Raw genomic sequence first — 25569 nt, 5'->3', positions numbered from 1 at the left:
CTGCACCTGCACTTTGGTAACTTGGCTTTGGACTGTACAAAGGGAGACTGCAACCCAGCCTGTGCCAACCACCGGAGGGCATTGGTACCATTGGCAACACCCAGTACACATGCAACATTAGTTTATCAATGACTTCAGCAAAGCTGAGCCACGAGAGAGAATTGTACATAATTATACATAAATAGGAATATTTTGCATGTTTGTGTTGGGTTCTCTGCATTAATCAGTCAGTTCAGTCTAATATTCTGCAGTTCCACACAGTTCCAAATCTTGTGCTCTCTACGGTGAATCTTCAATACTTAATCTAGCACTTATTTCTGCTTGTTCTCATTCTTGACAAAGTACAAGTTAAACAGTTATATCCTTCGACAAAATTTCAATATAATCCATATTTCAGTATAATTTGTTTAAGGTATTGTCAAATGTTCTATGAAGGAAACAAATGAACAACTGAATACTTTAATTCCTTTGGTGCTGCAGCTTTGTTGTGCAGTGAAAAACTGAGGAACAGTGTGGATGCAGCAGATGCACTCGATAAAGATGTTTGCAGAACCTTTCAACAGGGGATGTTTTAATGCTCCCGGCCACAAAGTCCTCTTCTGCAGTGTCTGCAATGGTGCTCCATTGTCACATGTATGAAACACAATTAAATTATTTTCTTGCAAACAGTCGAGTAGAGTGTCACCATACTACGCCCGATTAGCAGTTGTACAGAAATAGTCTACTGAGCCTGCATGCAAGAGTTGCCATGTTTGGCACCATTTTACAAGTCCAGTCCACACTCCAGTTTAGAGCGGTGCCCAAATCAAGCAAACCCCAGGTTGCTGCGGGACCTCCAGCAGTCGCCTTCCTCGATCGACCAACAACCGACGTCCTCTCCTTGCCGTCCACATTTGTTCCACGGAAGAGCTGCCCGCAGCCAACCTCGAAGGCACTGAAGGCCAGACTCCAGTTCCCTCTGCTCCTCCTACTAGCCTGTCTCCGGTCATGTCCATCGTTGTCACTGGCTCCATCCTCCATCTGGTCTTTAGGGAACGAGCAGCAGCAGCTCAGCGGGACTCCCCGCTTCCAGGTACTGTGTTGGCCTGATCCTCCACTCCTGGACCGGCTCGGCGGCTACCTCTTGCAGGCCGAGGTCCATGCTCCCCACTCCGTGCCGGGTCTTCCTTCCGGCCACACCGGCTCTTACAGACGACCACACTCCATGTCGACTGCCCAGTGGGTGCCTTCAGCCACTGTGTCTTTACACCATTAAGGTGCATCTGAGTGTGTGGAAGCTACCCGTCCTCTCCTTCCCAACTGACCTGCCCAACAATTGCATATGTGAAAAGGAAAAGTATTAAACTTTCTCATATGCTCCATCAACACAGAAGAGATGGGCAATAATAATTTTCTATGTATACATCCTTGCTCTGTGGAAAAAGGATGCCATTACTGTAAACAAGAAATACACACGACATGTAATCCAAGATCATCTTTAATCAATATGCAGACTACAGCAGTACAGTAGGTTGTTAGTTGTCAGAGCATTCTGACTGCTACCCGAACTGAGCAGTGTAGGAAATGGGTGTTAATATAAATGATACAGTAAGGTGGGGTTAGTGATGCTAATCTATATATGATTGGTTGTCATGCATAAAGCAATCTACAATTACTTCCATGTTACTTTAGTGACAATGCACGAGACAACTCGGTTAGCTGTAAGGTTAGAGTTGAAATTTAGTTGTGTTTGCTTATTAACTTTTTAAGAAGGACACTAAAGTTTATTTGTAGAAATGTTTAAATAATTTAATTATATTTGATTACTCAATTCTTTGTTAATAGTTTATGAATGCTTCCTGATGTCAAAGACGTAAAAATAAAAACCTTGTGGGATGTTGGGGCTTCATTGGCAGTTAAAGACTTCCAGTGGAGTTCCAGGGGTGAGGCCCATGCACATCGCCCTGTTATGTTGCATCAGGACTCATCACTCTCATAGCCCTGGTTCTCATCACCAAGACCATCTGGGGCAGCAGCATCAGCCTGGCGACGTTACATCTGGGAGAATGCGATGATTAGTTAGTCTTGGAATATCGGGGCCCCTGACACAATCTGCAATTAAGGTGACCACATATGGGTCATGGATATGTAAGAAAAGAATTTCACTGTGCTTTTGCACTTCGCACATGTGACAAACATCAGGTGCGGTGATCGAGACTCTCTGTGAGCCTAATGAACACAATGTCATATAGATGCAAGAACAGGAGGGTCCTAAGGAGGATGAGAGTGCAGATTTGTTGCTGCTTTTTTCCAGACCAGCCTCTTCTGCAAGACTGCGGAATGCAGATTAGATAGCTGTGTTGCCCTTACCCATCTTGAAATGAAAAGAGAGCACCTTCAGTCCATTTGTCTTCCTCGTGTATGTCAACAGCGCAACATGATTAATGTTGACCGAGCCCGACATCTGCCTCCTGGACTATTATTAATGTGGGTGTTTGTGATAATGATGCTTAGAGCCTTGTCTTGTGTCAGTGAAAGAGGGCAACGATGTTTCCCGAACCACACTGAATGTCCACAGTGGCCGGCAATTGGCAACTGGTTTACATCTTGTTTTGCAGGGTGCAAAACATGTCTTTCCTGGACTTCTTGCTGTAAATTGGATATAGAGAGTTGGCCACCCAGTTGGAAGGAGCTGAGCACTATGAATTGGACAAGGTCTCTACTTGTGATTGATGATGTGAAGCTGGCTATTATAATATTTCAAAAATTATTTACAAGTACCAAGCAGTCTTCTGAATGTCAGTTCATGTTTGAAACTCTATTTTGTCATGACACCTTGTGTCACCCTATAAAAGGAAGGGGATTTGTGTTTTCACGTGTATTAAGATATGGGAAACACGCTGAGAGAAATGCTGTTCCTGACTGATCCAGCCTTGAGTTTATCGGCCAGAAATAACTTCAATTCACATGATGCCTTTTATTGCTTCATAGTCAAAAGGTGCTTTGAGTTTGTGTAGTTCCTGCTGATACCACAACAGCCTAGGAACACCTGAACCTGACTACAGAAAGCTGCAGGTAGCATGTGGTGCCCCTAAAGATTCTTGTGGAACAGCCTTGTCACCAATGGGCTTTGTCATTGTCTCCTGTGGTGAGGTCCAGGCTCTCTTTGAGCTGCCAGTCATAGTTCACAAGTTATAGGAGTAGAATTAGGCCATTCGGCCCATCGAGGCTGATCTCTGCCTCCTCATCTACTTTCCCTGTCTTCTCCCCATAACCCTTGACACCCGTCCTAGTCAAGAATTTGTCTATCTCTGCCTTAAAAATATCCACTGACTTGGCCTCCACAGCCCTCTGTGGCAAAGTTCAGCAGATTAACTACCCTCTGACTAAAGAAGTTCCTCCTCACCTCCTTTCCAGAAGAGCGCCCTTAATTCTGAGGCTGTGCCTTTCCACATCCACTCTATCTAAGCCTTTCATTATTCTGTCCGTGATGATGCCTCCTGTAATGGAGTATTGCCAGCAGCGTTAGCATTGAAGCTCCCGTAGAGTCTCAGCAACTCAGTGCTGGGGAAAGTGATGCCTGTTGGGTTGTCCACACCCTGCGGACTCTGGAGTTGATTGAACATTCCATAGTGGTGCTGCCCAGTGAGGTGCCCTGGTATTAATCAGCTGTCCCTTTATGCACTTGGTAAAGTAGAGAACTGGGGTAGGTGCTTCAAATTCAATCAAGACCTCTCCACTGGTTGTGGTTTTAACTGTGAGCTCCATTGAATGGTGTTCGAGGTGTAAATGTGCATTGGATGAACAGTGATACTAGTAGGTGCCTGATTCCAAGAGAAGGTCAGACACACACTGGGGACTGGAGCTGCAAGTGTTCGATTCCACGTTGTGGTTGGCGTAATGTCACCTAAAAATAATCACAAGCCTGATCTCCTCAAATTAAAATTAGATCACATATCACATTATGCTGAAAAAAGCACAATGTATTCAAATTTCTAGGCTTATTATTATTACCCTTATAATAACTAGCTGAATTATTACCCTTATAATAATGAAGCGCAGCCCTTCATACACTCAGCCTAGAGTTTGTGGATTAGTTCCTGAATCTTTCCTGGTGAAGCTCTTGCAAGCAAGGGTAATGATTTGCAGATGATATATGTCTTTAGTTGTATCTGTTTATTGTGGTTTTGTATTTCTTTGATGTTGTCTATGCACAGGGTCTTTGGTTTTACAAGAATTATTAAATTCTTTAAAGTAGAGGGTGGTGAAAATTGCCCAACGCATCACCGGTTCCACGCTCCCCTCCATTGAGTCTGTCCAAAGCAAGCGCTGTCTGTGGACGGCGCTCAGCATCGCCAAGGACTGCTCTCACCCCAACCATGGACTGTTTACCCTCCTACCATCCGGGAGGCGCTACAGGTCCCTCCGTTGCCGAACCAGCAGGTCGAGGAACAGCTTATTTCCGGCGGCTGTCACTCTACTCAACAACGTACCTCGGTGACTGCCAATCACCACCTCTGATTGGATGTCTGGAGAAATCTGAACAAGCATGAACTGCTTGTAAAACTCACACAAAACATGCACCAGTTGACATCAAGCCAACACTTACTTTGTGGTCCATTAGTTTGCCACCACCTACTATTCATTATTGGGATTCTCTAGTTACCATGAGAACATGATGCAGAGCTAATTCCTAGAACCACTTGATCTACTTGGTTAACATGCTGGGCCCTTTCAGAAGGTAATTATGAGTTAATCACATTTTCATGGCTCACTTTTGGAAGGTATGTTGGAGCTGCTCAGTCAGGATGCCTACACACACGTCAGGATGCCTACAAATACCGAGTTACAGGTGCACTGCAAAGCTATCTTTATAAACCTAGCATGAACTAAAGCAGGTAGCAGGTGGGCAATAAAGTTACGTACAACAAGGCCTGTGATACAGTGAGGAGCCACTGGGTAACTTGAAGGCTATGGGTTGGTCTGTGGGAGCTCGGAGGGTTTTAAATAAATACAATTTCTGAGTGGTTTCAATTGGTTATCTTGAGACTGCTAAACTCATTCATTTCACAGTGTAATGCTTAACTCACGCCTCCCTAATTAAACACTAATTACTATTTTCAATGGTATTAGATCACTAGAACAGATTATTAAATAGTTTTCTCAAGAGTACTTAATAACCAATTAAAACTCATAAGCCCGTGGGGAAGTAATTAATGAACTCAATGCTTCTATTGTGTTCAATGATGAAGGATTAATAAATACTATTATTGGGAATTTTTACCTCATCTATAGATAATGTGGTTTCATCTGCAGCTTTTTTGACCACATTGACGTCTGCCAAAATCCCGATATTTGGGAATTGAAATTAAGATATTCCACAGTAATTGGAAATGATTTTTATTGTGAATCACTTTATCACTGTCGTGTAATGCAGTGAGAAATATTTGAGGATTTTTTTTCTCTGAGAACTTAGATCTTGTTGGAACAAAGCATACTTGAAACTCCTTGATATGCTTTCTTTACTTTACAAGTGACAAAGAAATATATTTCAAAACACTGTGTGATGCTCAGCTTGGTTTGAATCCGGTAAAATAAGAAAAGAAAGTTATCAAGTTAAAGCAGGAATTGATTTCAATGGAGATACACGCAAAATGCTTGAGTAACTCAACAGAACAGGCAGCATCCCTGGATAGAAGGAATGGGTGATGTTTCGGGTCGATACCCTTCTTCAGGCTGAGAGGGATGGGGAGACACAGAGATAAGGAAGGGTCTATCCAGAGATGCTGCCTGTTCCGCTGAGTTACTCCAGCATTTTGTATCTACCGTGTAAACTAGCATCTGCAGTTCCTTCCTATACTTTATTTCAATTGATTTGTTGTTGCATAGAACTCAGAATGTGAATAAAACAGCAGATAAATTAAGGGGAGCATTAGAAGAACATTCAGCAAAACAATGGACAATTTAGATCAGTCTGGAGCTGTGGGACAGTTAAAAATACAACGTGAATACTTATGTAATTATTCTAATCAAAGATGAGATTATATTTAGATATTTTTTGCCAGTACCTGCAGATGAATCATTCCAGGGTTGTACATATATTGTCCTGGGGTTTAAACAGATTTGAAAGAACCTCTTGTTCAAAAGCAGGGACGTGCAGTCAGGGGGGGCAGGGGAGGCAGAGCCTCACCTGTCACACTCCCAATGAAAATAGCTGTTAAGAAAAGTAAAGAAAAATAACAATAAAATAAAATTAATATAAGATTTTTCCACTGAGCTGTGTTATAAATGTCATTTCTAAATGAATCTAATCATTTTTTAAAGTAAAAATCACTAAATTTGCGCAGCCCCACTGCAAATACTGGGAGCGATGAGAGGTGAGGCAGCGACGAGCTGAGCCTCCCCTCTGATTGCGCAACCCCTCAGAAACTGCATGGAGAGCGAGCAATAAGCTTGTGCCTGTTACTATCTCTATGTATGTCACCAATATAATGTTTGTAAACCCCTTCAATACATGTCCTCACCTTCCATAATCCAGGTAACTTATTTCACATATAAATATATTAAATTTGTGCTCGCTGGTCTCACATAAAACTGCAATGAAAAAGCACCAGGGGAGGCAGCGATCACATCTGCCTCACAAGGGGGCGTGTCTTGAGCCCAGTGGAGGAAGAGCAAGTGTCAATTACATAGGTTCAGCCCACATAATTTGCGCTGCCTCGCTCTCCCTCCACGTTGACTAGCTTCAGCAGCGACGGCGCAGCACTGGATTCCACCACAGGCGGTGCTGACCAAAGATCATAGAGCGGAGCTTGGCGAAAAAACAGTCATTGGGAAGGTAGACTTTGTCGGTACATTAGAAAGTTATTAGATTTTTAAAAAATAGATCTATACTTATCACAATAATAAAGTCATCAATTTTTGTACTTCAGTACATTTTTGTTTTTGTTCTGGGGTTTTTGTTTTTATTGCAGGAATCTCCAAAATATGGCCCGCGGGACACATCAAATCATAACGAGATTTGTTAACCTCAGATTCGAGTCGGGTAACGTGGCGGACCGGGGCTGCTCTTAGTTTTGTTACCGGTTAGATCCCTCGAATTCATTTTTTATTTTTTATATACACACTTCACGTTTTTCTACTCTCTACCATCTATTTTTCCACTTTTTCCTCTTTCTATTGTTTTCTTTTTCTTGTCTTGCTTACTTCCTTCTCATAACATAAAACTAGAGGTTGTACATAGAATGGATTACGGTATTACATAGTTGGCACCTAAAATTAGGTTCCACGGTACTGTTTTGTGCTGTATTAACTTCTAATAAATAAAACAAAAAAAAAAAAAAGCCATCGTTCCTCTCCAAGACATCACTTCCGTCTCTCAATGGTCGGTGGGGGGTTCGGCTCTCTCGGTTCTTATAACGTGCCATTGTTCTCTCTCTCTACCCCTCTCTCTCTCTCTCTCTCTCTCTCTCTCCCCATTCTCTCTCTCTCTCCCATCCTCTCTCTCTCTCTCCTTTCTCTCTCCCTTCTCTCTCTCCCTTCTCTCTCCACCCCTTCTCTCTCTCTCTCTCCTCTCTCCCTTCTCTCTCTCTCTCTCCTTCTCTCTCTCTTCTCTCTCCCTTCTCTCTCTCTCTCTCTCTCTCTCTCGTCTCTCTCTCTTTCTCTCTCTTTCCTTCTCTCCCTTTCTCTCTTCTCTCTCCATCTCTCCTCCTCCTCTCTCTCTCTCCCTCTCTCTCTCTCTCCCTCTCTCTCCCTCCCTCTCTCTCTCTCTCTCTCTCTCTCTCTCTCTCTCTCTCTCTCTCTCTCTCTCCCTCTCCCTCTCTCTCTCTCTCTCTCTCCCCCTCTCTCTCTCTCTTCACTCTCTCCCCATTTCTCTCTCTCTCCCCCTCTCTCTTTATCTCTCTCTCTCTCTCTCCCTCCCTTCTCTTCACTCTCCCTCCCTCCCAGCCACGGCTCCACCCCTCTCTCTCCGCGGGGAGACGCGGTGATCAATACAGGGAGGGCTGGGCCACTGATACTAGCCAGTGCCTCCCCAGCCATAGACCTCACCGCACGTCACTGATCAAAAGTCATAGGAGAAGAATCAGGCCATTCAGGCCCATCAAGTCTACTCCACCATTCAATCTTGGCTGATCTATCTTTCCCTCTCCAGACATCTCCCCGTAACCTTTGACACCCTTACAGATGAAGAATCTATCTATCCCCACTTTAAGAATAACCAGACACTTGGCCACCACAGCCATCTGTGGCAGTGAATTTCACAGATTCACAAACCTCTGGTTGAAGAAATTCCTCCTCGTCTCCATTCTAAAGGGGCATCCTTTTATTCTGAGGCTGTGTCCTCTGGTCCTAGACTCTCCCACTAGTGGAAATATTCTCTCCACACCTAAGCCTTTCATTATGCGGTAGGTTTCAATGAGATTCCCCCCTCATCAACCTAAACTCCAGCCAGCACAGGCCCAGAGCTGCCGTCAAACACTCATTAACCCAATCATCCCTGGGATCATTCTCATAAACATCCTATAAGGAGTCCTTTTGTTTCCTTGCATTTTGCTCATATCCCCCCTACACCTTTCCAATCCATGTATTTGTTCAATTGTCTTGTAAAAGTTGAATTTCTCCCCACCTCTCCCTCTTCCTCCAGCAGCTTATTCCATCTACCCAACACTCTCTGTGTAAAAAAAAAAATCCTCTTAGGTTCTTATTAAATACTTCACCTCTCACCTTAAACCTGTACTCTCTAGTTTTTGGCTTTCCTACCCTGGGAGATAGAGTGTGATCATCCACTTTCTCTGTGCCCCTCGTGACTTTATAATCTCGAGGTCAACATCCCTCGCTGTCCTTTGCTCCAGGGAACACAGTCATGGGAATAATACGCTCAGCATTTAAATCTCTCACTGAGACTCGGACTCTAAGACCATAAAGGAGGTGAGATTTAGTTTAGAGATATAGCGTGGAAACAGGCCCTTCGGAGCACCGAGTCCATGTTGACCAGCGATCCACATAAGCCAGCGCTATCCTACACTATAGGGACAATTTACAATTTTTACCAAAGCCAATTAACCTACAAGCCTGTACATCTATGGAGTGTGGGAGGAAACCGGAGCACACAGAGAAAACCCATGCAGTCACATGGTCAACGTACAAACTCCATACAGACAGCACCCGGTCAGGATCGAACCCGAGTCTCTGGTGCTGTAAGGCAGCAATTCTATTGCTGCGCCACCGTGCTGCCCAATAATGGTAAATGTGTCAAAAAAATATGGTAAATTCGGTGAAATATGATCATTTCATTTGCACTCCTTGACTGATGTGTTCAGAAATTATCCACATCAGTAAGCTGCAATAGGTTGCTTGACATACCTGCACCTGAGTATCCATCTATTCTTCTTCTTGCGTATGGCATGCACAACCTAAAGTTGTAGGACAACTTGTTCTATATGATCTTTTTTGATTGTGCACACCAGGTTGATTGCATTCGTCGAAACAGGGCAGACCACGTGAAGGTTGAAATCTCCCACTCTCTCATCTATTCTGAATGCATATCTTTCATTCATTGGTTCTATTTACCTTCTATGTCTCTTGTTTCCCTTTCCCCTAACTCTCAGTCTGAAGAAGCGTTTCGACCCGAAACGTCACCTATCCCCTTTTCTCCAGAGATGCTACCTGACCCGCTGAGATACTTCAGCTTTTTGTGTCTATTCTTTATTGAACATGGGTACAGATGTCACTAACTATTAAGTTAGTACCTGCAACTTCAGGAGACTGAGACTTGAGTGATTTGGAAAAAAAGGCTCTTGAAGGAAAAAGTCTTTTAGGTTCCCATCATCATGACCCTCGCACTAATTTATTAATGCAGAGATTTGACATTTCTTTCCAAGATGTGGTTATATTTCCATCCTTCAGCAGATAATAATTATTTTAATAACTTTTCCTTTCATTCCTCTTTGAGGGATATGGAGCCATGCACAGTGAAGGTTGGGACCAAGTGGGTGTGGGCAGGTAGAAGCATTGTTCTCTCTACAATAGTCTAAAATCTGACAGATAACATGAGGTTGTGGCCATGTTAAGCCAATGTTAAAGACAGACACACAGCACTCCTCCAGAAGTGATCAAGCGCAGTCTCGATGGTCTGAAGGGCCTGTTTCCAAGCTGTATCGCTAAAGTCTAAAGACATCCAGACTGACATCCCTTCTCAGGCACCAGCAACTCTCTCACTTTCAAAAACTCCCTCGGGAACAAACAGCTCTTTGCTCTACTCATTGGGATAGATTCTGACTTTGTACAAATGTGTAAAATGGTTGAAACTAAGCCAGCAGGCTGATTAATATTCCCCAACTTGTATATCCATCAACATCAATCAGAAGGATATAAAACAGCTGTCAACTCACTTATCATTCATTTTACGCTATCCCACAAATCAAGGTTACCCCCGCTAATTCATGTCCAAACTCCTAATTAAGAATTTCCATGACCTCACCATACCATCCCCTCATTCCCATCTTCTGTGAATGCCTGGTGAATATTAAAATTGCTGCATAAATGCGACTTTAAGTCATTTCTCTCACAGCGGGGTGTATACTAAACAGTAGTATATCATTGCCAACCAGTTAAAGACATCAAGCTTATTATACATTGAATTTCATCAAACTCAAACCTAATTCAAACATATTTCTGATGAAATATAGAATGAGTAAAAGTGTTTGTTTCATTGACAGCATCCCTGCCCACACTCTTTGCAACAACTGTTATGCCAGGGTCCAAAATCGAGCGTGGAACAAAACAATAGGACAGCAACAGCCAGGAACATTCAGTCAAGAATGAATCTATTAGCTCTTGCCCTGTGCTCCAACCTAGAGTTTATGCATGGGATCACATTTCACTGGCAACAATACAGATATTGGCCTGGGCTCAGAATTAAAATCAATCTAAAAGTCAATCGTCTATTGTAATTCTGCCTCGACCAATTAGGCAAAGAAAAACCAAGCTCGATCCAGCACAGTGAAGGAGTTACAGTAAATAAATAAGTTTTAAAACATTCCCAAAGTTGACAAAATTCACTATTATAGCAGACAGGCCACAACTAATTGAGAAGAGGACTATTTCTAACAGACTGTGATTTTCGATTTTCAACACTTATTGCATCCAGCTCTCCCTGGCTCCTGATTCTCATGCGATTAGGGAATTGATTTCAGAGGAAGAGAGGCAACATTTTTGTGCTAAAATTTCTGGTGTGGGAATTGAAACCATTACTTTGTGATCCAGGGGCCACTCATCTACAGATGGCATTAGCAACTCACATACTTCCAGTTTCATTGTTCCTCCACGGTTCCACAACAGTTATAAAATACTACTCTTCATTATTACTTGAAGAGCGAAACAAACGTGGCACCAGCTTGATTTTCTCTTCTCCCCTTTTCTTTTCTCTGCATCTTGGTCTAGGTCTAGCTTTAGGTCTAACTTTTCTGATGAAAGGTCATCGACCTGAAATATTAACTCTGTACCTGCCACACATGTGGCTGGATTTATTGAGATTTTCTAATATTTTCCATTTTATTTCAGATTTCCCACATGTGCAATATTTTGCATTCTTAGGTTCATGCTGGTTGACATAACTTGCCTGTTCCCTCTACCATGCATTAGACCACTCACTCCATCCCACACCCTTTCTACATATTGTCATTTTTGGCTGGAATCTTTCACCAGAAATTCATTTATGTTCCATTTTGCTTCTTCAGTCAATGTCCTCCTTAAAATGTATATTCTCCTCTCTTATTCTTCTTATTATTAGTTTGTAGCGGTTTCCCCTTTTGTCCCTGTTTACAGTGGCGATCCTATATAAATGCTGGTTGTGTTGGCATGGTACGGCAGGGACTGCTTGCATTGCTCACTCAAAACTTGCACCAGTTGTTGGTATTCTATAAACTAAAGTACATACATATATAAAATGTGGAACTTGAAGCTTTCTCAATACATCGTAAAACTTCTGTAAACCTTACAATTGCTGGAATTATTTTTCTGGCTGATTCTGCTATTAATGTAGATTTTTCAAAAATACAATAATTCAACTGAAATCATAGAAAATTATGCGCTTTAAATATTCAACTGCAGCATTATTTGTTGAATCAGTAAGTTGTTTCTTTCTTTAATCAATAATTTTCAACCAAACCAAATGAGTTTATATAACCTCCTGCAAAAAAGTTAAAGTTCAAAACTGCTCTCACGATATTTTCAAAGGCTAACTATTGCCAACTAGTGTTTTAATATTCTAAGTGCACCCTTGTAAGTGCCTGAAAGAGTGCCGAGATCAAAAATTCATGTGAATGTCCGATCCCACAGGCAAGGAAATGCTTGTGTGGTCATTAAATCTTTCAGATTTTTTTTAAAGCAGAGCCACTTCATTGCAAGGGGTTTTGAGTGCATGACTAATTGGAACTCTATTGATAATTTCAATGGAGTCAATCAGCAGCAGCACCCTTGTCAAGCCTGTACACAGATAAGAGACTATTCAATGAAGCATAAAAGGCTACTTTACATAAAGGGCATCAGGACTAACATCAGAATGAGCATCCCCTAACCACACCACGCCCTTTCATCTGCAAAATATTCTGAATTGTAAACGTAACAGGAAATTGATTATATTTTTAACTTTTCACCGGGATATCTGAATAGCATTAATGTTTAATGTTGGGATCGCTAAATTACATTAAATCTTTATAGTTGGGTATTTAAATAGATTATCCTTTACACCGGCTCCACTAAATGATCCAAACCATTACCCATGAACCTTAAATGGCATTACCTCTGTGCAAATAGGTCTCTCAAAGGCATTAATCCTTACATTGGCACCTCTACATACATTGAGCACTCTTATTCCGGGAATAGGAAATATTCCTTTACTGGTAAATCAGGCCACGGAACTTGAACTGTTGAGTGCATATGAACTGTGAGGTCTCTCCCTATTTTGCTCATGTGGTTGGTTACTACCACTAGCTTCACGATAGATTCATACCAATGATGTTAAACAAAGCTGTTTCACAGCAGTTCCACGGAGGTAGTGTAAATCCACTTTGTTTAATAGTCCCGTTGTCTGACAACTGGTTTGATGCTGGCTGCACCGGCAGAGAGCAGAGGTTGAGGTTCCCAGCAGACATTAAAAACTTGTGGCTGGGAAACGATCCTTTTCATTCAACCTTGCACTACAGAAATCCTTGGAACAAGCTAAGAATTAGAATGCAGCTCTTTCTCTTTGGGGAAGGCTTGGAGCTGAAGCTCAAAGTCAAGGTTCTGGCATCTGAGTAGTTTTGAATTCACAGCCTTGCACACTCATGGTTACTGCATCAAAGTGGTGCTAACAGCTGTTACAATATTGCAATTGCTCTCCAAATCTGACATGCCTTTATATACTTTTGCAAAACTACAGAATTCCAAAGCAAAGCTTTTAAAGCACAATGGAATGGATGCTGTAATTTATTCATTGCCAGCAAGTGGGAGTCACTGTTAAAGCAGGCATTTACTGCTCACCATTTGCTGCCCATGAGTAGGGGACTGTGAGCTACTCTCTATAACCTTTGCTATTCTGTGCTGCTCTGCTCGCAACATTACAGGAAGGGTGTGGAGAGCTGGATGTGGAGAGAGGTGGGTGTGGAGGATGTGATGTACATGTGGCTTTGGAACAGAAGTTCACCAGAATCTTGCCTGTATTTGAGTGTTAGCTAGAAGGAGAGGTTGGACAAACTTGGATTATTTTCTCCAGAATGTTGCATGCTGAGAGAAGATGAGGGCCATTCAATCCGCAATCCAGGTGGCTTTGGATTAAGAGGGCTGATCCATGGGTGGTTGCTGCTTGGACGCAAGTCGGGGCTTGATCAACCCCGGCTGGGTCGCCTGGGTGAGGGTGTCTGATGTTGTGAGACCTGAAACACCCGATGACCCTATCACTGAGGATGCATCCCAGCGCATCTAGATGATGTATCTTTCACACTGATAGGTTTATAAGATTATACGTGGCACAGATAAGGTAGATAGAGTATTTTCCAAGGGTGGACGTGCCAAACACTAACGATCATATCTTTAAGGTGAAAATGGAAACATTTTAAAAGAGATTTACGAATCAAGATTTTACATAGAGTGGTAGGTGCCTGGAACGCACTGCCGTAGGAGGTAGTGAAAGCAGATAAGATTGCAATAGTTAAGACGTAGGTACGTGAACAGACAGGGAATGAAGGGATGTAGACCATGTGCAGGCCATTGGGATTAATTTAAATTGGCATCAAGGTGGACATGTCTAATGGGCCTGTTCCTGTGCTGGACTGTTCTACATTCTCAAGTTCAAGTTCAAGTGAGTTTATTGTCATGTGTCCCTGTATAGGACAATGAAATTCTTGCTTTGCTTCAGCACACAGAACATAGTAGGCATTTACTACAAAACAGATAAGTGTGTCCATATACCATGATATAAATATATACACACATGAATAAATAAACTGATAATCAGAGTTTTGTCCGAGCCAGGCTTAATAGCCTGATGGCTGTGGGGAAGTAGCTATTCCTGAACCTGGTTGTTGCAGTCTTCGGGCACCTGTACCTTCTACCTGAAGGTAGCAGGGAGATGAGTGTGTGGCCAGGATGGTGTGGGCCTTTGATGATACTGCCAGCCTTTTTGAGGCAGCGACTGCGATAAATCCCCTCGATGGAAGGAAGGTCAGAGCCGATGATGGACTGGGCAGTGTTTACTGCTTTTTGTAATCTTTTCCTCTCCAGGGCGCTCAAATTGCCGAACCAAGCCACGATGCAACCGGTCAGCATGCTCTCTACTGTGCACCTGTAGAAGTTAGAGAGAGTCTTCCTTGACAAACCGACTCTCCGTAATCTCAGGAAGTAGAGGCGCTGGTGAGCTTTCCTGATGATTGCATTAGTGTTCTCGGACCAGGAAAGATCTTCAGAGATGTGCACGCCCAGGAATTTGAAGCTCTTGACCCTTTCAACCATTGATATAAATGGGGCTGTGGGTCCCCGTCCTACTCCTTCCAAAGCCCACAATCAGTTCCTTGGTTTTGCTGGTGTTGAGGGCCAGGTTATTGCGTTGGCACCATATGGACAGTTGCTCGATCTCTCTTCTATACTCTGACTCATCCCCATCAGTGATACGCCCCACAACAGTGGTGTCGTCAGCGAACTTGATGATGGAGTTCATACTGTGATTGGCTACGCAGTCATGGGTATAGAGTGAGTACAGCAGGGGGCTGAGCACGCAGCCTTGAGGTGCTCCCGTGCTGATTGTTATCGAGGCTGACACATTTCCACTAATACGAACAGACTGTTGTCTGTGTATGAGGAAGTCGAGGATCCAATTGCAGAGGGATGCGCAGAGACCCAGTTCTGCGAGTTTGGTAACCAGCTTGGAGGGGATGATTGTGTTAAATGCCGAGCTGTAATCGATGAATAACAGCCTGACATATGAGTTGTTGTTGTCCAAGTGGTCCAGTGCGGAGTGGAGGGCCAGCGAGATCGCATCCACCGTTGATCTGTTGCGGCGGTAAGCGAACTGCAGTGGGTCCAGGTTTTTGTCGAGGTAGGAGTTGATTTGCTCCATGATCAACCTCTCAAAGCACTTCATCACCACCGGCGTTAGTGCCACTGGCCGATAGTCATTGAGGCACGTCACCTTACTCTTCTTGGGCACTGTTATAATGATGCCCTTTTAAAGCAGGTGGGGACCTCAGACCTCAGAAGTGAGAGGTTGAAAATGTCCGTAAAAACTCCCGCCAGTTGGTCCGCACAGATTTTTAGAACACGACCGGGTATACCATCAGGTCCAGGTGCTTTTCGTGGGTTCACCCCTCTGAAGGATTTCCTGACGTCGGCCTCTGAGACTGAGACTGAAATGCCATCACAGCGAATGGGGGATCGGGAAGGCACATCAGTATTCTCCCTATCAAAGCATTGAGCTCGTCAGGGAGTGATGTTTCGCCAACATTCGAGCTGCCTCCTGGTTTCGCCTTTTAGGAGGTGATTGCATTCAGGCCCCGCCACAGCTGCTGAACATCTGTTTCATCCTCCAGTTTGGAGCAGAAGTCCCTTTTGCCCTTTTTGATGGCCTTACCAAGGTTGCATCTGGACTTCATGCAGGCCACTGTATCATTGGAAGTGAATGCCCTGTGTCTGGCCTTCAGAAGAGTGCGGATCTCAAAGTTCATCCAAGGTTTCTGATTGGGAAACACTCGGAAGGTTTTTGTAGGGATGCAGTCCTCCACACATTTCTTTACGAAGTCTGTAACGACCGTGGCTTATTCGTTCAAGTCCGTTGACGAGTCCTTGAACATTCTACATTCAATGTTCCATGTCCTGGCCCATTTTCTCTGCATTCTTTTCTCTATGAGTGAGCAGAGTTTAAAATTGGCATTGAGATATCTGTTTTAACTTCACTTTCCACCTCCCTTATGGAGAGTTGCCCATCTGCTATTCTGCCTCCCACTTTACTGGCAAAGTGGAAACATAACAGCAGCAACACACAAGACTGCAGATGCTGGAACCTGGAGCAAGAAACAAAGTACTGGGGAAGCTCAATGGGTCAGGCTGCATTTGTGGACGGAAATGGACAGACAACGTTTCAGGTCGAGACCCTTTGTCACTGGATACCAGTGATGGAAATGGGGAGGGGCACGCAGGGGGACAGCGTTCCCCTACTTTTCAGTTTCCAGTTTATGTCCAATTTCTGTACTACAAGGAAGTTGTTAAATATGGATTTATTTTTTTAAACGACCATGGATAATTCTTACAACGAGTCACGCTGCACCGGCCATGAGACAAAAATGATTTGTTAACTACCACTGTTAGCATTTGTTAACAGCCGGTAGTTAACACGTAGTTATACAATGTGTCATAAATACATCGATCCACATTCCTCTGTAAATGTAATTGTGTTTTGACCAAGTATTAATGACGCCGCGTTCCTTTGAATAAAATTCACGGGAGAATTTCCTAAAACTCACTGTCATTGAGGGCTCCGGACCGTGAGCACGGGCTTCTTCTGGTGTGCAGGATAAGTCATTCACCCACGTTACTTTATTATTCTCTCGCTCTCTCTCTCTCTCTCTCTCTCTCCTCTCTATCTTCTCTCCCCTCTCGCTCTCCCTCCATCCCTCGTTCTCTCTCCTTCTCTCGCTATGTCTCTCTGTCTTTCGCTCTCTCCCTCCCTCCTTCTCTCTCTTGCATGCTCTCTCTCCCGCTCCCCATCTCGTCTCTCCCTCGCTCTCTCGCTCCCTCTCTCTCACCCTCTGGCCTCAGCATTCCCGGAATAATTTGCGGTTTTGCGGGGATGGCTGCATCTGCGGTTCCTTCCTGTTGGGGGGGGGGGGGGGAGCCCTGGCCCGTGGGGGCTCCTGGTCCATTCCCTTCACGGATGCCGCCTGGCCCGCTGAGTTCCTCCAGCTCTCTGCGTTTGGCTCTGGAGTTGAAGGTGGACACGGGGGGCTGGGATGGCTCAGCGGGACAGGTGGCGGCTCTGGGGAGTGGGTGGCGTTTTGGGTCGAGACCCTTCATCAGACAATCACAAGTACTCTCCCCGACGAGAGTTCAGTTCAGTCTGAAGAAGGGTCTTTTCTCCAGATTCGCTGCCTGTCCTGTTGAGTTACTCCAGCTTTATCTTCAATTTCAGAGTTAAATAAAAAACACAGAGTGCTGGAGGAACTCAGCGGGCTAGGCAGCATGGATCTGTGGAGGGAATGGATTAGGAGTTGTTTCGGGCCAGGGTTCTTCTTCAATAGGAAGGAACTGCAGATCAAAGATACTAGAGCGGATACTAGTATCTTTGCTGCAGATCAGGCATGACATTCTTCTGATTTAAATTGGAATTCTGAATTTATTGTTTTCCTGTTTGTCAATTTTTAGTGCTTGATTATTTGGCGCCCAATCAACCGCTGTCTCTAAGGGGGTTGCATCCAATCACCGACCAGCTTCCCTTAAAATTCCCGTCCAATTAACAAATCGGTGTCCTCCCGTCCAATCAGCCGCTGTCTCCAAGGGCATTGTGTCCAATCACATGCGCTGGTTACTCGGCGGCCAATCAGATACAGTCTCCGAGGGGCGTTGTGACCAATCATCGCCCTGCTTTCCTCACCCAAGCAGACGATGGCTGCAGGCAATGGAGAGAGAAAGAGGTAGAGAGAGATGCAAGAAAGCAGCTATGACATATAATGCACAATAAACTGTATTACAAAAACACAATAAACAAGTTATGCATTCTTGTACTCCTACATGGGTATGACCCGCCCCCCCTTCCTTCCCAACCTCAGCGTCACGGAACTTAGCGTACCCCTAGTTCCTAAAACCCATTTCCATCACTGCTGGATACACTCCGCACCTGGATAAAAAGTCAACCGCACAATTGTGTAGAAAAAAAGCAGCTTTCTTGATCTGTATCCCATCCACTATCTTAAATACTTGCTCCCTTCATCATCTGGTTGATGTCTCGTTCACCTGGATATAACTGTTATGCAATGACTATACACAGCAACACAGGGAACTGCAGATGCCGGAATGTTGAGCAAAACACAAGTGCTAGAGAAACTCAGCAGGTCAAACAGCATTTGTGGAGGGAAATGGACAGACGAATGTCAGGTCAGGACCCCATGTCAGACCCATGAAATCAAACCGATCCCCCAGGCCACACCTATGATATTTTGCACACAACTGCAATTAGAATGGATATGAGAAGGAATTTCTTTAGCCATAGGGTGGTGAATCTGTGGAATTCATTGCCATTAATGGCTGTGGAGGACGTCATTAGGTATTTTTAAAGCAGAGAATGATAGGTAAAAGGTTCTAGATTAGTAATGATGTGAAGAATACTGGGAGAAGGCAGGGGAATATGGTTGAGGAAAAAATATATCAGCCATGATTGAATGGCTGAGTAGACTCAATGGGCCGAGTGGCATCATTCTGCTCCTGTGTCCTATGGTCATATTCATGGTAATGTTGGTGACTGGGATGTTGACTTGAAAATAACCTTTGAACTGGTGGCCATTGTTCATCTGTGTGCTGAGCAACACAGGTTTGCCACCCTTTGGGCTGAAAAATATTGGCTGTATCGTCTTCTGTGCACTGGTCTGAGATGTGAACCTTGAACAAGGTATGGCCACTTGTCGTGCGATCAAAGGCTGCACTTTGTACTCATTCAAAGTCCCTGAGGCGTTGAATTCAAAGGACAGCACTAAATACTGAATAATGATGGAGGACGGCAGCCTGACTACACTGGGAAAAATTATTAAAGGAATTTGCCATCCAAAGAGAGAATCAATTAACTTGTTTAGTGAAAGCATTCTGCACAGAAGTAAGAGACCTAGGGGAGCGAAGAGCTCTTGCCATGTTTACAGAGTGACCAGCCTTCCAGTTAGGATTCAGGCCTTGATTATTTGCATAATTGTTTCCAGTTAAGTAAAAGATTGATTTGACATTGGTAACTTACCATTGCTTGTAGGTTGATGTTAATATTCTTCAGGCGCACCGCGCCGAGCATCTGGTGAGCAGAATTATTGGCTGTATCTTCTGTAATTTATTCCAACCATATGTTGTGTGTGGGAAGAAGAGCGGAGTGTTGAAGCTGAGAGGATCGAAAGGATGCTGGACCTGGTGCCTGGGCCCAGACTTGGAGCAGTATCATCACTGCCTGCTCAGCCAATGGGCCCAGGTGGAGATTTGGTGCTTGGAATGTATCCGCAAACAGCCTTTCAGCTACGTTCACCGGTGCCCAGCGACTTCCTCAGGCACAGCTTCCATTTTGAACACCAGTCCTCCTTTTCATTTCCAAAAATATATTGCATTCATAATACTGACATGTCCTCCTCAACATCAATTCAAGAGCAATATGTGTTAACATAGACATAGAACATAGAACATAGTGTTAAAAGAGAACTGCAGTTGCTGGTTTATACAAAAGATAGAGACAAAATGCTGGAGTAGTTTCCAAACTAGCTGTATGAGCATTGAATTCTCCAGGTTTAGGTAACTTCTACAAACATCTCCCACACCCCTCTTCCTCCACTAAAAGTTCATTAACCTGTTCCATAGTTTGTAACGGCGTATCCCTCTCGGTCTGATCTCTTACCAACAATTTTCCTAACAGGGAATCTCTTTGCCTGAGGTCAAATGTGGCTGGCCCCAATATGCCCTGTTTTTTTTGGAGTTTCCAGTCCCCCAACCCCCCCTCCCCTCCCCTCACAATCAGTTTGAAGAAGGGTCCCGACCCGAAACGTCACCTATACATTTTCTCCACCGATGTTGCCTGACCCGGTCTGAGTTTCTCCAGAATTTTGTGTCTAATAATTCAAGCGCATTTTTTACAGCCTCAGGGCGGTATTGGTTGGAGAAGCCTACAGAAGGGGTGGTGCGGGATGATCAATTACTACTACAGCCAAAGGTCTGGCCACAAACTTCCCTTTCTCCAGCTCCTTTGTCACACGACACAGAATGAATGTGCAAATTCTGCGCACACAGCATCAGAGGTCAGGATTTACCCATATCCTGTATGTCTGGAGGCTGAGATAGCCGTATTATCTGCAGAGCTATTTTGAAACTTGGGAAGAGCAGTAATATACAGTAGAAGCTTGGTTATCTGACATGTTACAGTTCGGCATATTCAAGTTGTTAGCCGAGAGAAGAGACATATCAATGGAGTAGTTGGCCTGAGGGAACACGTGCCCAATACAGGGTCCACGTCATGAAGTCTGGCCTGCTTGAGTACCAACATTTTCTATTGGTGCTTTAACTTTCTGGTATCTGCAGTGTGTTGTTCCAACTGCAATGTGGAGCCTTGAATGCAAGCTCTACAAATCAGAAATCTAATGATGTGAGCCTCCTTGTTTAATTATGTATAAGACGTTTTACCACAAGACCTTGAGGGCATTGAAAAGCACACCATGGTCAGTGAATATGCAGACTATGGTCTGGCAGTAGAGACTGAGCCACGTGGCTCTTCTTTGCATAATGCCCCAAAGACAGTCCCATCAACAGTGCCAGTCCCCCTCAGTCTCGCACTAAATTGTCACCCGTTGCACTCAATTTCTCCAGCAAGACGTGAATATTGTCAGGGAGAAGGCTCCAATTCTCAGACTAATGACTCAGCCACATTCCTCCATTTGAATTAACCACTGAAAACACACAAGACTTCATATGAACTGATTTAATAATAAGAGGAAACTATCCAGTAGGCCAATCCCTAGGAAAAGTAACACATCAGCTCAGCTGGTAGAGCAGCTGCCTCACAGCACCAGAGACGTGGATTCCATCCTGACTTCCGGTGCCAATTGTGTGGAATTTGCACATTCTCCCTATGACCATGTGGGTTTGCTCTGGATCCTCCAGTTTCCTCCCACATCCCAGAGACATGTGGGTTGAAGGTTAATCGGCCTCTAAATTCCTGTGATTTGTAGGGTGTGGATGAGAACCAAAGCGAATGGGTGATGAAGGCTGACGTGGATTCAGTGGGCTGAAGGGCCTGTGTTTCCGTGCTGTTTCTCTAAACTAAAAAATGAAAATGTGCATTGCGACATTTAGGACCTGCAGTCTAATCTTCACTGGCCATTAATCTTATCCGGGAACCAGTGACGGAATAGGGACCTCAAAGATGCAGTACATCATAAAAGGGGCACATCTCCAATAGTGCATCAATGGGATAAACAGGGTTCTTGAAAGTCATTGAGTGGGAGCATCCTTTGCAATATTCATGGACACTCTGCTGCAGAAATGAGCACGGCTCCAGGCCCATGTTCTTGGATGCTACTTCGTTAGTGAATCAACCCCTCCACAGCTCCCTGCATCTGACTGGCATCTGCTGGGTGGTGAGACCGTTTTATAACCATTCATTTTTCAGGATCAAGGCCAGCATATATTTCCTATCCCCAACTGCCCCCATGGTGAAGATGCTCTCACAGTGTTGGTGGAGAGGAAGTTCAAGGATTTAGACCCAGTGACAATGAAGCATCTGGGTCATATATCTAAGCCAGGGTAGACAAAAGTGCTGGAGAAACTCAGCAGGTGCAGCAGCATGGAGCGAAAGAAATAGGCAACGTTTCGAGCCGAAACCCTTCTTCAGACATATAGCTAAGCCAGGATAGTGTGCAGCTTGAAAGGGAACTTGCAGTTGGTGACAGCCACATGGGCCTAATACCCTTATCCTTCCTGGTGGTAAAGATTGTGGGTTTGGCAGGTAGTGTAGGTGCCAATGGTCGAAAGTCAGGAGCCTGTTCAAGGGCTTGGGATGTGGGGAGGTCAGCAGCAGAGGGTCCGGCTGAGGTAGGTTTCAGTTGACCATTAGGGAGAGTGGGCACTTTCTGGAAGTATAAATCGGGGAGTCTGATGTTGTCAATTGGTCATCGGGGAGTGGTGGTACCATTGAGTGATCGGAGGATCGACTAGTGTAGATGGGGCACGTTGGTCAGTGCGGGCAAGTTGAGCTGAAGGCTGTATGAGTCTATGACTCTAGACCATCCGAATCAGGAGGATTGTGTAATCAGGACCATCAGACGAATAGTGATGGTGGGAGAGCAGTGGGCACTGATTGACACTGTGATCCAGGGAACGCGACAAGATGTAAGGGTTGTAATGTGTATCCCTGTGCCCATGATCCATCTCAGTGACAGCAAAGTTCCAAAACGTGCCGTGTGGGAGCGACCTTGGCTGCTTCAGCGGGGTGACGCCTGTTTGGTCGTGAGCAGTTGCCCAAAGAGTCGTACCGTTTTCTGGTCGCAGCAGGATTTTCACCATTTTGAAAATTTTCGCCGACCTGTGCTGGCAAGTCGCCGAAAAAAATCACGTAAGTGAGACAGGCCCTTTACTTCGTCAAATTCGTAGACCTCTGTGCCAAGTCACCCATTACCCAATCACTCTGCCAAATGATACATTTTTGGCAATAGTTTATCCAATATTTTTGTGTTGAAATATAAACAGAACATTCTGAATGTGCTCAGGATAGAAGAAGGTAAGATCAATATCTTCGATCATTGAGAATGCCCCAGAACCTGCCAAGTTATCCACCTTGGTCATCACACATCCAACCTCCAGCAGTTTCTGTTTTGGTTTCAAACTTCCTCCATCTGCTGGGAATAACTCCATTAGCAGCTCGAGTCTTATCAGAGTACTGGTATTAATTATGTGTTAAATTATGTAACGTGGTCCGGACTGCTGTAGGGTTTGAGTCAAGGAAAGCCAAGCCGAGTCCAGTTTATTGTCATGCGCACAAGTACGGAGGGATACAGGCACAATGAAAAATCTTGCTTGCAGTTGCATCATCCCATTCTGATTTGGGAGCCCAACAGGGAGGAATCACTCCTGAAAATAGTTATTACACTGAAGGTTTCCGTGAATTACTTGCTTGGCATTGACTTGGGAAGACTCTTAATCCATAACAATCTTGTGTTTGTGATCTGTTGCAGGAATCTGATGCCCAAAGCGCTTGATGGTCAGATCGTGATGGAGAAGACGCCCAGGTACTTTGTGACAGCAGAGGCACCAGCTCGCATTCACGCCATGTCCAAAGACACCAAACTGATTGTGGTTGTGCGGGACCCCGTGACGAGAGCCATCTCAGACTACACCCAGATCATCTCGAAAGCTGCGGACATCCCTGGCTTTGAAACTCTCACTTTCAAAAACAGGACTACAGGCCTGGTTGATGCGTCGTGGAGCCCATTATGGATTGGGATCTATGCCCAGCACTTGGAGAACTGGTTGCAGTATTTCCCCTTATCCCAGATGCACTTTGTCAGTGGGGAAAAACTGATCACTGACCCAGCTGGAGAGCTGGGCAAAGTCCAAGACTTCCTGGGCCTGCAGAGGCTCATAACAGATGACCACTTCTTCTTCAACGAGACCAAGGGTTTCCCTTGCCTGAAGAAGCCACAGGGCAATGGCAAACCTCACTGCCTGGGCAAAACAAAAGGCAGGATCCATCCCAACATCGACCCGGGAGTGGTCGAGAAACTGCGAGACTTCTACCGCCCTTTCAACAGGCATTTCTATCAAATGACTGGCCAGAACTTTGGCTGGGAGTGACATGAGGCCAGGGGAGGTGGGATGTGGGCCACCGGGCAGAGTCCACGATGACAAAACGAATGACGGCAGAAGCAGGGGAAGCCATCGGGTTCCCAACAAACCAAGTCCGCATGTCAAGTCGATGATGTAGCACATCCATCTATAATCCGCAGGAGCTGCCTGCATTTCTGCATCTGCTGCTTCACAAATCTTGAAAACGCCAAGAAAAACTGTGGACTTTTTCACTCAATATTTACTCAAATCCTCATCACACCTTAAAAGGGCAATGTCCATCTTGCGATGCAGATTGACTTTATTTTTTGCTTGCAGTGGTCCTGAGCAATGGTTGTTGATTTTTTAATATATACATATGTATAAATATATATATATATATCTCTATTAACAGCAAAGTCACAAAATTGAATAACATCAGGGCTGATACCTCTTTAGTTTCTCTTTAGCACTCATTCACTGTACCACGGAAAATATTGTCCTTTTTAGGAAGCAATGTTTGGCTCCCATGAGCCTCATTGTATTGTGGATTAACACTACCTTTGTGTCATTACAGTTCCTGCTTTGTTGTAATAGCAGCATCCTGATATTATAAGAGCTTAACTGCTTGCTTTGTTTTACTTTATTTTTCAATAAACTAATTTGCTTCCTTCCATGTTACTACCTGAGATATAAATGAATGGAAAACAGTGAATCTATTTTATGTGTGGCAGGGGAAAGCTTTCATAACTTCACTTGTACTTGCAGTTCCCATGTCCTCCTGCCCTGTAGAAGAAAGCCAGCCTTGTTGTTTTTTTCCCCCTTTCTATAAATTATATTTACGTGATTGTTTTTTGTGAGTCATGCTGTTTTCTCACAGTTCCAGTAAAGTCCACATTACAGGAGCTTGTTACCACTTCTTGTTGTCTCATTTTTTTCAAAGCTTTCAAAAAATGGAAGCATTTCCCACTCTAACCCAAGCTCAGTTGCTGCATCCTTGATTGTCAATGCAAATATGGTGAGTCTCTGCTGAATCGTAGGTGCCTTTTTGGATACACCTTGCAACAGCAAAGTAGTCCAAAGTATCTCTACCCTGTTCTAACAAGCATGTTTGCTGATCCCACACCATGGAGAGGGAGGGAGTTTGGGTCTGAGAAGCTCAGCGTCAATTAATGAGCAAAATACAAAGTGCTGGAGGAACTCAGCAAATCAGGCAGCATCTGCTGAAGGAATAGACTAATTATGTTTTGCGTCGGAACCCTTCTTCAAACATTGTCAGAAAGGGCCCAATCCAAAATGTCGTCATCTATTCACTCCACAGATGCTGCCCAACCCATTGGGTTCCTCCAATACTTTGTGTTCTGCTGAAAATTCCAGCATCGGCAGTTTGTCGTGTCATTAAATAATAGTAATGTGAATGGAAGCAAGGTACAGATGTCTTTTGCAAGTGCTGAGGTAAGAATGGATATCCTAGCAACATGGTGGCACAGCTGGTAGAGCTGCAGCCGCACAGCGCCAAAAACCCGGATTCGAGCCTGATCTCAGATTCTGTCTGTGTGGAGTTTGCAC

General features: G+C 44.3%; 1 protein-coding gene across 1 annotated transcript in view; it reads left to right on the top strand.

Annotated features, from left to right (window-relative positions):
- LOC129708376 (heparan sulfate glucosamine 3-O-sulfotransferase 6-like) overlaps positions 1–24674 on the top strand; it is a 140134-nt gene extending 115460 nt beyond the window's left edge. Inside the window, exon 2 of the mRNA XM_055654074.1 lies at positions 23412–24674. Coding sequence (XP_055510049.1) covers positions 23412–24030 — 619 coding nt within the window. The 3' untranslated portion in view covers positions 24031–24674. The remainder of the gene's footprint in view (positions 1–23411) is intronic.
- The last annotated feature ends 895 nt before the right edge of the window (positions 24675–25569 follow it).

The sequence above is a fragment of the Leucoraja erinacea genome, chromosome 23 (genome assembly GCF_028641065.1).
Source record: "Leucoraja erinacea ecotype New England chromosome 23, Leri_hhj_1, whole genome shotgun sequence".
NCBI classification, from domain to species: Eukaryota; Metazoa; Chordata; class Chondrichthyes; order Rajiformes; family Rajidae; genus Leucoraja; species Leucoraja erinaceus.
This window is presented reverse-complemented; position numbering and strand designations above follow the sequence as displayed.